The sequence below is a fragment of the Apostichopus japonicus genome, chromosome 16 (genome assembly GCF_037975245.1).
Source record: "Apostichopus japonicus isolate 1M-3 chromosome 16, ASM3797524v1, whole genome shotgun sequence".
Lineage (NCBI taxonomy): Eukaryota > Metazoa > Echinodermata > Holothuroidea > Aspidochirotida > Stichopodidae > Apostichopus > Apostichopus japonicus.
The window spans coordinates 45,452,805-45,466,664 of NC_092576.1; the positions used below are offsets into that span (position 1 = coordinate 45,452,805).

Here is a 13,860-nt window from a genome sequence, read left to right on the forward strand (position 1 = left end):
TCTAGCTGATTGACTTCTCTTTTCTGGTGTCAATCAGTATGCACAATGTGCACTGTACCTTGTGCACTCTGGTGCTAATAAGTTTCACTTTAACCTTAATATGCAATTGTGCATTCTACTAAATTTTCAGATAGCTATAGCTGACATATATTTTGCATTATTAGTTTGTATACTGCAACAGCCAGGACCTGTATGTTTAGCTGCCAATTAAATCGTCGTTAGTGCAATCTCTACCCCAACACCTATTTCAAATTTTGGCTGTATTACTTTGTCAAACATATTCTTGCTTTTCTTGCAAGACAATATATTCCATATATTACCTGGTTTTCATTTGATCTTAATTTTGTTTTTGTTTTTTAGGGAGGTTCTTTTATCTTCGATCTCAATGTCCAAGAACCAATGAAAGAATGGAAACTGTTGACAAACTACCTTCTTATAATTTAACAGTCCTTGCATGTTTTAGTTTGGGCTTCTTTCTTGACTATAAATAGCAACTTAACAACATACTGATATTGTTTGATATTTAAAGTCAAAGATTGCAGTTTTTGGGAAAACTTTCATAACTTTACTGTACATTATAATGGTAACAGTTTCCAGACCAACATTCACTGTTGGATTTTTCTTTGGTTTTGGTGGTTTTCCATACTGGCAGTTCAATATTTCCCTGCTTGTTACTTGCAGTGGTATGTTGTCATCAATCTCTTCAATTTTCCACAGGATTCGGTTCCTGGCAGCTTTCTTTCCTTTGCTGTCATCTGCCCTGTATTAGGAAAGTGAATGTGGGTAAATGCTTAGTATGGCATAAAGGGATGTATGTGGTGAATTATGGACCAATGCAGGATTTCTAAGAAGATTAATTGTCCAGGGGCCCCTGCCAGAAAGGATCACCTCATTGGGGACTTGGCTGAAATTTACTTGAACTTTTCAATGCAATAACAACATGCTACTAATTTGATGTGACTGCATTTGAAAATATCATGATCTGTGGCATGTGTATATATGTGAGTTTGAATCGAGTGTGTGAGGTCAGCCAAAACTGTATTTGAAAGGTTAATTGTTTCAAGTTTCAAGTTTATTAAAAATTCCAGTATATTTATAAATAGGATATGAAAACAGTTAAGAGTTATAAAGCTTGAAATAGCATGTATAATAAGTCAAAAGTTAATCAATGTCACTGGCTGCAGACATATCATTCATGATCAAACCACACTGTATTAGTTCAAACCGACATATTTTTTTAGGTTCCCATGCTTTGCTAAGAATAGTCTGTACAACGAAACCCCTGTATACGAGGGAGCAGCAGAGACATGTCAAGGTCAGATGACATTTTCTAACTGAGAAGATCGATTGTATGTAATCACAAACATTTTCTCAATGATAGCATGCTGTACATATATAGTTGGACTAATAAAGTTACAGTGGGGGGATCTTAAAGAGCCACAGATGATGATTTTGTTTTTAAGAATTAAGAACAGCTATTGGGTGGCAATTAGATGTGCCTACATATGGTTTATGGGACAGATCAACTCTACTGTGCATAATATAGCATAATTATGTAGGCCTATGAGGTCCATCTAAACTAGAGCACCAATGGTGCAGAGCTCATACCTTTTTGAGCTCAAAAATGTAGTGCCCACAAAACTTTATGGCCCACCAAATTTCAGACCATTTTTCAGATTCTACCAATTTTGGGCCCATGAGGCCAAACATTTTAGGTTCAAAGACAAATTAATCCCCCTAGCTCAAAACGGCGAACCCCCCCCCCCTCCGTTAGCAGAATCCTGGCCACACCACTGGCTATAATTCCTATTTTCCCCCTTTAAATCCTATTTTACCCACTCTCTCCAACAATACCACTGACCTACCCTATTAAACTTTCTCCCCTCTACCTAACTTCAGACATACTTCACAAGCACGCCTTCCCAAAATTTTGGCTGGCTGCCTACATACCTCAGGCTCAAAGGCTTCTAAGAATCGGCAAGTGCTGATTGGCTATAGGGCTCTCATGCTTACAGTTCAACAGTTAATAACAACTCCCAATCCTGCTTTAATTCCACTAACAGCCTCTGCAGAGCTTAACCACAAACAAACACTGCAGAGACTGGGAGACAAATTAAAGGAGCTTTGGCAAAAAGGTGAAGGCTCTGATTTTTTTAAACAATGGGGATTAATTGTAATTAATTAACTTTTGACCAAAAATTATTAGGCATCACCTTATTCATACACAATCCAACAATCATCAGTTCAACTTTGAATATGATCCATCAAAATCTTGAGGAGATTGAGATATTTGAAAATATTACAAAGAATGACCCCTGATGACCCCCTAAATGACATTTGACCTCATTTTTCCGAACACCCCTCGTAACCCTCATCCCGAGGAACGTTGTGACTAAGTTTCGTTATAACTGGCCATACACTGTACGAACGGAAGCAATTTGAAAATATAGGGCCGGGGCCCGGGCCACAAAAGACCCCTAGTTGATCTTTGATCTCAAATTCATGAACACCCTGAAGGTAAAACTTCCATAGTACTATCGTGACAAACCCTCAACATTGTACCATGGGAACTGTAGGAGAAGAAGCATTTTGCGTATTTCCACAAAATGGCCCATTACGGCCCACAGGTGACCTTTGAACCCAAATTTCAGACCATCTCTGATGGCCCTATACCCAATGGTCCTTGTGTCTAAGTTTCATGAAATTCCATTAAACACTGTGCGAGTGGGAGCGGTTTTACCAATTGTTGACGGATAGAGTGATAGAGGCCGCACTGTAACAATAGCTCACACCAGCATGCTGGTATGAGCTAAAAAGGTATATATTTTATAAAACTATTATGCCAATTTAATACTTGAAGGTGACTTAAATACCAAATCATTTTGGCTATATGTGATTGCTTAAATGTCAGTATAATTGTAGAAACATGTTATTACTGTCCATGCAGCTACAAAATCATTGATTGATTGAACAATCATGAGAGGCCTTTACTTCAATTTCAAGCACATTTTCTTAGTCATTGTAGAAAATCTAGTTTTCATGACAGGAAGATTAGGTACGGCACAATTTTACAGCTCGGAAAATATAGGTAATAGAAAACTTACCTTTACGGTAGTGGTGTTATGTCTTAATTATTAAATTGTTTTCTCACCATTTTGCATATGATGTCAATGTTACTCGACTATGACACCTCAGTAGTTGTTGCAACTCATCTTTGGAATTCACAAGACCACTCACAAAATCATCGCCCATAGTCGTCATTTGAAAAAAATGGAGGTAGCCATTCTTTGGGATGGGCATCTGAATTGTATGAAAGATAAGGTTAAATTACGTTATCAATAAAATCTTCACACCTTGTAGCCTGTGGGGTAGTTTGGGTGCAGACTTTATCATTGGTACTTTATATAATGCCAGTTAAAATGTGGATGTGTAAATTTGATCAAAGGGGGAGGAGACTATGTTGGAATGCCTTTCATCCATGCAACCCTCTCTACATGTGCTCTTCAACCTTAAATTATACATGTCCTTCCCTGATCTACATATTTTACACCCATAATGCTACTTGTTCTGTATTAAAAATATATTGGTGCATGCCAGTGCTGGGCAGCCAAGTAGCAGACTCCAGCCCCCATACATGCCATGACAACATAACTACCCAGTCTAATTGATCAGGGTTTTTTATTCTTTAAAGTTTAAGTATGCCCAATTATAGCTACCTCATGACTTAGAATAGTTAGATTAACTTACTCAACACAAATCATTGCTTTCTTTCAATTCTGTAACATACTCAGCGTTAGCAATAAATAGCCTATTTTACAGTGGGTTTCAGTAAGGGCCGCGGGTTACAATGTCGTGTACAAATTGATAAAATACTGGGCTCTTTGGTGCATTGTTTTTCTAGTACTGTATATTGAACATAGCCCTAAAGATGTTAACCTAAATTTCTTCGATCTTTACCAGGAGGAAAAGTTCTGTTTCAGTTTACTTCCACCATTTTGTGTCCAGTAAATTTTGGTTCAGAATCAAAATATTATCCCGTCCAAATATAGCTTAACTTTGAATGTATCATGAACGTAGTGTGTAATACACACCGGACAAACCCAAAATTTCCCGCGCTACCCAAGTTTGATAGATTGTCGTATTATGAACTTTTGGCATGTGACGTCACCATGTACATGACGTCACATGTAATGCTACGTCACCCTTTCACGTTATGTCAACGAAACCCCAAAGATTGAGTGAGAACCATTGTTCAGTTCGATCGAGTTCATGACTGAACCAGAAAAAATATTTGGGAAGTTTTATAAGCCATACAATGAGAAAGAAAAAACATTTTATTGAAAAGGGTTCTAGTAATGTAAACTCGGAACTCTACTCGCTGAAAAATGTAAGTGCCTTAAATTTCCCTTGTTAAGTTACCATGCATACAAACTGTTCATACCGAAAAATTGCTAAGCTGGCACACACACACTCGCTCGCCGTCTTCATGGCCACTGCATATTTGACTAGGCCTATCATGATTCATTGACTGAATACATTTTGAATTTATGATTATAAAACTAAAAGTATCGCAACTCTGAATGTACACAAACACCTCGTACATATGTACATCGGCTACATGTATACAATTACAAATGCACTGTTTTATTGTGTTGTAACTATACACAGTACAATAGGCTACATTACATGTGTTGTGTGTAGAGCGGAGTCAAGCGAGTAAACAAACGATCGAGGACTGCCTATAATGGGCGTAGTAGTTGGGAATATTTGTATTGCTTCATTGTGTTAAGAACACTATATACTTTCGTTCATATATACCTACCAAAAGTTTTGGAAAGTTGCTAATGTGAATATCTTGAATATGTTTGTGTTGATCATACTGATTGTAGTGACATTGACATTCACATGACATTCAATTACCCTAACTCAAGCAGCATTGAATGCACTCTCACTCAATCTTAAGTGACTGCATGCTCCAGCGACCAAGCTCAATAAAAAGCCCTGGAATTCTGTGTGCAAGTTCCTTGTACAACACTGTTGTGTGAGAACAGCATGATTGACTACCAGATACTACATCAAGTAAGTTGTGATAACCACCGCTCTGTTCTACAGTACTAACCTCAATTGAAGATTGTGACACAACCTCAATCTTCAACACTGATATCGACAGAGTATGGAGGGATCCATGTTGAATACTAAATTATATCACGTGCTCGCTGAGAGCCAATCAGAATCGAGGAAATTATTTCAGTGTCAGTTCAGTTTGGGAAAACAATATTTGCAGCCCGCCTATCATAAATATGCATGATATCAATTACAACACACATCAGTGTGTGAAGACTATCTACCAATATCATCATACCGAGTTTGACGAAATTCCGACTAATAGTAGCCATTTGGAGTGTTTCAGGTTTGACCCGGTGACCTCATTAATATTCATGATATAAGCACCAAAATCAATAGGGTTCATCTAGTTACTATGGGCCACCCACCCACCAAGTATGGTAATGATCGGTCATTCCCTTGTTGAGTTATCGTGTATACAAGCTAAAGCGTCACACACACACACACATTCACCTACACATGTTTGTATTACATTCAGACCGAGGACCCCATTGTATTTTCAATTGTTCAAATCCACGTACCACTAACCTTAACAATACCCCATACAATAGAATTCTTCTGAGGACGTGGTGATTCTTTTGAAATCACAACATTCTTGACTCCTTGACTCCCTAATCAAGAATCCTCTCTTTAAGTATCTAATTAATAAATCATATGCTCAGAATGATTTAACATCCTCCTTAGATAGGCCCATTTTTTTTAACTGGGAGGAGGCTTTGGCTCTGGTAGAGGGGATGGGGTTAGTTTAGGAACTTGGTGGCTAGAAGTCTTGTGAGTAAAACTCCAGAAGTTTACTTCTGGGATCTTTTTTTCTTGGCTAAGTTCTCCTCCCGGGAGGGTGGTATTGCCCGGCCTGCCTTGTCATCATGAAGATATTCTCACAGTACCTGTCTAGTCAATGAAGCTGTTGAATGGTCTTTTCTTTCAAGAAATTCACACTTACCCATGGTGTCTTCTTGATGATTGTACCATCTTCCTCATCTTGGTTCAGAAGAGATATCCACTCTGCTCTGACATTGTTACTGACAATGTCCTGCATTGATCCGATCACATTCAGCATAGATGCCATACTGTTTCAGCAACCTGTAACAAAAACACAAGCTCCATGAGTGTTTATCTTTACAGGTGAATTAACCGAGTTTTGCGACTGTTGTTGCAGTTATATATCCAGTAGTAGGTATTAAGGCAGAAGGCATATTAACTGTAATTTTATGCTCAAGTAGATTTGACGGTTACTTTTTTTGATGATCTTGTTTATTGCCTTTAACATTTAATTGAGGGTTTTTTGCAAGTATTTTCACTTAACTTTAAGGAGGTGACAAATATGTTATGCCATCTTAGAGTTAGGATAGGATATGGTTGCTATGGAAACCAGACTTGTCAATCAGTAGTTCAAGTTAAACTATTGTATTTTGTTGTTCAATTTATGGTTTTGGTTCTTTGTTGATTTTATTAAAGAGGACATTTGCATTACAGTTAGTGGTACAATTCTGAGATTTGTGCAAGTATCTTTTTGAGTAAATTTTTTTATATTAATCGTTGCACCTGGCATGTTACTCTACAGAACCTCCAGACTATCAAGATACTTCAGATTCTCCAGACTTACCAGATTTTTATCTGAGGTAAGAATCTCCAGATTCTACCAGTGATTGAGGTTTACTCCAGACGAATACTAGCCCATCACTGATAATTCTCTACAAGCTAAAAGTACAGGTTCCCCCGCCAGTTGAGCTTAAAGGGTACGTCAATCTCCAACAGATTTGTCCATCTCTGAAGAACAGTTTGCCCTCAGATGAGCCTAGAGGTGCAGATTATCTCCTGAGGAACTCTTGTCCACAGAGGTATGGTTTATCTAAGCATAAGGCGATACCAGCTGTGTGATGAATTTTCTGAAGTTGCGTTCATGGGGGACATTTTGTCTACTATTGATGAATATAGCGTGACGAACTTACCAACTGCCGGCACTTAACATTGTATTTAGGTATTAATAGTCACCGTGCCTTTAAAATTCCATTTACATTAATAACTGTTTGTATTTAGGTCTCAGGGGGATACCGGTATCTCTAACCTTTCTTCCCTTTATTTGGAAATGTTTGTGAATCATGACATCGACACAAGATTATTTTTTCTGTGATTGTGAAATATGCTATACTGGACTCCTCACAGTTAACTGTTTAGTTTTATTCTTATAGTCCTCTTGTTTCAGGATCGCAGGATTGTGTGTTTTTACATTTAAACCTGGGTTACACTCGTATTCATGCTCATCCTAACACCAACGTGAACACTCCATGTACACATGTACCATGTAACTTGGATGTGTGGGTGTGACAAATTACCAATGACCAGCGGTTAACTGTTATAAAGTCATGTGAGAAGGTCTTGCCAAGACTGGTCATTATGTTGTGTCATTGGGCAAGGCACTTTATCTCCATTGATTGAGACTTTTACCTTTAACTTTTAATTCATATTGCTTTTTAAATTTGATGGAGTTTCACCACCAATGCCAACATCACTGAGTCGAGTCCTACAGCTGGAAAACTTTAATACAGTCGTCATAGCAACAGAGAAACCCACCTGTCCACTTTGGAGACCTGCGTTGACATCTGTGGATCGTAAGACATCTTTAAATGCTGAGACTTCTCGTCGGAGATTTTTGTCTAAGTTGGGGAGTTGCATCTGACCTATGAGTGGGAAATTTGAGGGATTTGTTAATTTTATGTCATATAAATACATATTATTTTTGTGGTTTTCAATCAGACTTGGGGTATAAATACAAACAGAATCAATATGACTATGAGTACATATTTGACACTAGAGTTTCTTTTTGTTTTTGTTCAAAAAGAAGGATCTTACAAAAATTCATGTTGATGAATATGTGTAAGGTAAATTTGCTAACATAACATTACCAGAATAGACCAACCACAAATCTGGTTTTAATTCTGCCATCTTGGATAACAGTCTACATTAATGCACTGATTGCATGTTTGGTTCATAATGTATTAATCTATAAGTCTTAACACTACTGCATGCAGTTAAACTGTAGCCTGACTGTGGATCCAAGATTTAGTTCAACAGGAGAATGTGACTGTGAGGTCGTTGAAGTAGACTATCGATATCTATATGTAGGGGGATCTGGAGATCATCCGCCAAACAGAATTAACTTTTTAGTTTTGCAAATTGTGCATTATGAGGGATATTAGGCTGTAAATTAGGTCTTAAGATTAGATATACACAAGGGCTGTGCCAATATCTACTTTTAATTAGTCTGTGGTGTTGAAAAGTGGAGATGGAATACACCCCCACCACCCTACCACCACCCCCTGCCTCTGGATATATGGCGTACCCAATTGTATGGAGGTTGCAACCGACATCTGAAGGATCAATTTGAGTTCAACTATATAGCTCTTTTACACATATGTATACCAAAGATAATGTAACATGTATGAATTTTTTACTTACATAAGTCATATCAACAAAGTCAAAATCAGTCTCTCCACCACACCAACCGTACCTATGAGGAAAGCACCTTCCTGTTTGTAGTGAAACTGCAAGAACAATTTAAAGGAAAGTGTATAAATCAGTACAGAAAACATTGCTGTAATATGAGTACATGGACAGATATCTCACTACCTGTACATGTCCACAGTACAGTAATAACAAGTTACACACAGAAATGGAAAATTGGAAGTGTTCCTGTACCTTCCCTGTGGTTCTGTATTATTTACAAAGTGTGTAACTCAGTACAGGCAACATTGCTGTAATATGAGTACATGGACAGATATCTCACTACACGTCTACAGTACAGTAAGAACAAGTTACACACAGAAATGGATAATTGGAAAGTGTTCCTGTACCTTTCCTGTGGTTCTGTGTTATTTACAAAGTGTGTAACTCAGTACAGGCAACATTGCTGTAATATGAGTACATGGACAGACATCTCACTAAATGTCTACAGTACAGTAAGAACAAGTTACACACAGAAATGGATAATTGGAAAGTGTTCCTGTACCTTTCCTGTGGTTCTGTGTTATTTACAAAGTGTGTAACTCAGTACAGGAAACATTGCTGTAATATGAGTACATGGACAGACATCTCACTAAATGTCTACAGTACAGTAAGAACAAGTTACACACAGAAATGGATAATTGGAAAGTGTTCCTGTACCTTTCCTGTGGTTCTGTGTTATTTACAAAGTGTGTAACTCAGTACAGGAAACATTGCTGTAATATGAGTACATGTACAGACATCTCACTACAAGTCTACAGTACACTAATAACATGTTACACACAGAAATGGAAATTGGAAGGGTTCCTGTACCTTTCCTGTGGTTATGTGTTATTTACAAAGTGTGTAACTCAGTACAGGAAACATTGCTGTAATATGAATACATGTACAGACACTTCACTACATGCCTACAGTACAGTAATAACATGTTACACACAGAAATGGAAATTGGAAGTGTTCATGTACCTTTCCTGTGGTTCTGTGTTATTTACAAAGTGTGTAACTCAGTACAGGAAACATTGCTGTAACATGAGTACATGAACAGACACTTCACTACATGCCTACAGTACAGTAATAACATGTTACACACAGAAATGGAAATTGGAAGTGTTCCTGTACCTTTCCTGTGGTTCTGTATTATTTACAAAGTGTGTAACTCAGTACAGGCAACATTGCTGTAATATGAGTACATGTACAGACATCTCACTACACGTCTACTACACCACCCTCACCCATAGGTACTGTATTGTTTTTATTTAAATATAAACTAAAGAATATCATGTGATGACCCTCCAGTCCCGATGCGCCCTCCAAAGCTATCAACTACAGTACCCAATCGCAGTGAACCCTTTTATTGCACAAATAAGCACCAGCCCAGTTTGTTCAATAAATAAGCACAAGCTAACCTAACTTAGCATTATTCATATAGGCCCTTCTGTTACGTGTAAGGCAATACTTCAAATAAGCACAAGCTAACCTAACATAGCCTAGACCAAAGGTTATTCAAATAGGCCCACCTGTTATAAAAGTACAGCAAAACTGTACACGATACAACATTAGTCAGATTAAATATGGTTGCAAATAAAGGTGGCCGAAAATATAATTTCATGGTCTAACGATATTTGCTGAAACTTACAGAACTGTAAAGCAACATTCAAGGTGCTTTTGTACATCACGTTCACATACATGCTAATTGAGGGCAGTGTAACTTACCGCAGGGAGGTATTAAAAAGGAAAAGTCAGTTCCAGGGAGGGAGCGCCTAAACAATTGCAGGTGGTGTATGTCAGTATTTTTCTTAAAGTGTACATTCAGAAGGGAATAATTTGTACTTTAAGCAATTAAATACTCTGCACATATTTAAACTTATTGATGTCAACATGTTAACTCTCATACCTGCAATGCTTTGAAATGACTTACAGTTAACAGTATCATGGTACTGGATATTGTGTAATTTATACCACCAAGTAGTAACTCCTAAGTAGGTTTCATAACAACCAATTAAATCAATGTATTGTTCTTTTACTAGTTCAAAGACTTGAGATCTGGCATTCATCCTTCTATTAAGTTTTCTTCTCCACTACTCGCCATGTAAGTCTAAGTTAGCTGTGCTGCAATACAAGAGTGCAAATATAAAATACTTGCAGACATAAACATGGTAGAACACATCTAGGAATTACATAACAGTACATCAAAACCGGGTTCTCAAAGAAGATAATCCATCTATAACATATATTATATCTAGAGTCATCAAACCAGTGCCCTACAGCTTACCCTATGGGTCATTATGATCCTATAGACCTATACCCTACACATCTATACTAAAAACACTCTTCTACTTCTCATAAAGATACAGGTACATATATATAGTCATCCCACCAGTGGCCTACATCATACCTTGTGAGCCATTATGATCCTATACACATCTATACTAAACAAAAATACACTTCTACTGTACTTCTCATAAAGATACAAGCTGATTAGAAGAAATATTATCAGAAAAGCCAGCCATTTTACAGTGCAGTATATACAGTACGTGTACATTAATTTCTTTTGAAGCCTTTCTCCCAACCACTTTCTCCCATTATGAGAGCTGAACACATCTTAATGTGCAGTATACACGTTAATCAATCGCAAAGTATAAATACTCATAGTTCTAGCACGGGATAGGCCTATCCTGTAACTGTGCTAGGCCTGGACCTAACTTAGGCCAACCAATATTTGACATTTGATTTTGAATGTTTCTACTTGGACCTGAAACGGTAGACTTACTTACTATAAACACTAGCCAAGTGTCAACTTAACTTAACGCTACAGATGCTATGCTAATTCAGCCTGTTTTTCGTACTGTAAATGCACTACCCGTTACCGTTACGCTTGTGCGTAGCGTAGCTGCTCGCTGAACTAGTCTCTGTACACAGCCTACTATCACCGTATCGGCCTAGTCTTGATGTAGGCTAGGCCTGGTTTGTATACACTAAAAAGTCGCATTGTACAGAAATGCATTGAACACGCCGACTTTATGTTAATTACCCACAACCATCCTGGTCAGTAGGCGAGTGAAAGGCGAGTGAAAGAGCTAACGTTAGTTTTTAGTAACTGTTAGGCTAACATATCCTCTGCAAAAGCGAATATGTTTTAAGTGAAAGTGAAGCTTAATGGTTACTTACATATATTACAAGCTTCACAAATCACTAATCAAAGCGCTACCGAGGGGTATCTTCCATAGTACCGAGATAAAGTACAATTGCACCATACAGACAAACATAAACATTGGCCTATGACGAAAAAAAAACAATAATTTTTGTTCGTTCGAAGTTGTTCGTTATAGAACGCCGAAAGGGTAACAAATTATGGGAACACAAAACTTGCTGTAATTATACAACTGGTTGTAGCTGCATGCATGCTGCAGTTTAGTTACATGGATATATACATAATGATCCTCACGTGATACAAGTAACGTCTTCAAATAAACGGCCAACAGAATGTTTTAAAAAGCGTGCAGTCTTTAACACGAATTATGTATTTGCATTTATGTTAAAGCCGGGGAAATGGATTGTCCTTTTACATGCAAAATTTCACGTCCCACGTACAGAAGCTCATACAACCATCGCATCACAAAAAAACAACAAAAAAACATACATTTCTAGACTCTAAGAATAACACTTCGATTTCTACGCAATATAAAATTATAACGTTTGCAAAGCGATATGTTGCCACGTTGTATCAATTACTCTGCGAAGTGTTCAACGTTATATAGCAACCTTCATCTAATGAAACTTCTCGAATTGGTAAATAGAGGTGATCAGACGGTCCACATCATTACCATACTTCATCAAAATAAATACTGTCGACATAATTTAGGGATTCAGCAAGGCCGTAGCGTGCGGGTGGGGCGGGGGAGGGGGGCAACAGCCCCTTAGATTTTCACTTCCACAAAGAAAAAAGGCATATGATTATGTGAACACTTGGACAGTATGCGCTTTTTCAGTTAGTATATAGGGAAATGTTCAGATCATTTATTCCGATTTCATTAGTAAGTAGAGTGCAATTTCAAGAATCTAGGCACGTTTTTTTCAGGAATGTCGTTCGAAAAGAACACAAGATTAATTTTAACCGCTCATCACATATATGCAAAATTGTGCTTGTTTTGTAAATTTCTAAAGGTGAGATCTCAAAATAACTTGACGAGTTTTAAGATGCAACTTACAGGGCCTGGGAAGTGCGGCATTTCTGGTAATCTGGGAGGCTTTTTTTATTGGCAAAAATGTCCTTGCTTAGCTACGCGCCAGCTAACGCGATGTTGGCGCTCCGGTTAGATAGTGTCATCATTGTCCCTTTTTGGAAATGCCACTCCCAACGTCCTATCCCCCCCCCCCCCGCACTAAAGTATTCTTTAAAAAGGCTCTGTCATATATGTAGTAGAAATATTGGAGTCATCAATGACAAATAGTGGGTCTACAAGACATCCGGGGTTGTAGTATTTTCTGAGGACGTTTCTTGGCTTTGTTACCACTCTATGTATACGTTGTATAAGTAGGCCTACAATCAATATTGTCGAGTGGGGTGGAGGAGGGGACGGGGAGGGGAAGAGGGAACGACGAAGAAATGGATTAGAAGGATATACGTTGCAAAACGGTAAGACCCCGCCTTCACTCCCCGAATGCTACACCTGTGAAACTATACAAAATGCTTTCATTGCATGACGTAAGAGTCAAGTTATTTGTGTTTTAACACGTGGTTAAGCTAGTTAAATGAATTTACTGTCTCTCAAACAGTCACACATCTTAGTAACACCATTTTTAGCAACATACTGTTTGTCTTAACGACACGACATTTACAACCAGTTAGGAAGCACATATGAGCATGGGTGGGGGAAATTCAAAATCTCTTCCTTCCGACTGCTTTTTGCTTTCAATGGGTATGAACCTTTACGGGAGTTGAAGTACGGCTAGTGACAAACCAATGATTTTATACAGGAGGGGTGCAACCTTTGCATCTTTAAAGCCTACTCATTATGTAAGGGCTATAGTGACCCTTCCCCAACCCCATCCAGCAGAAATTCAAAGTTTAGACGTGCAATGGTGCATTTAATCAAAGAAGTTAGCTCTAAATTAATATATTTATTAACCCAATGTTATGATAATTAATATTCTGTGTGAGGTTGAAAAGGGGTGGGTAGGTGGAAGGGGTGCACCCGGAGTTGAGAACTAATTTTCCCTGGCTGAATGTTT

The 13,860-nt window shown here is 38.0% G+C and overlaps 1 protein-coding gene across 7 annotated transcripts in view; it reads right to left on the reverse strand.

Annotated features, from left to right (window-relative positions):
• LOC139982215 (tRNA (cytosine(38)-C(5))-methyltransferase-like) overlaps positions 1-13,860 on the reverse strand; it is a 100,833-nt gene that overhangs the window by 2,352 nt on the left and 84,621 nt on the right. For 3 of the 7 annotated variants that reach the window (XM_071994842.1, XM_071994846.1, XM_071994849.1), the window contains 2 exons: positions 3,105-3,300; positions 604-760 (listed from right to left, as the gene is read on the reverse strand). In XM_071994842.1, the coding sequence (XP_071850943.1) occupies positions 3,258-3,300 (43 nt within the window). In that variant the 3' untranslated portion in view covers positions 604-760; positions 3,105-3,257. Of the gene's footprint in view, positions 1-574; positions 761-3,104; positions 3,301-13,860 lie in introns of all 7 variants that reach the window. The other 4 variants (XM_071994840.1, XM_071994838.1, XM_071994839.1 and 1 more) reach the window with 3 other exon arrangements.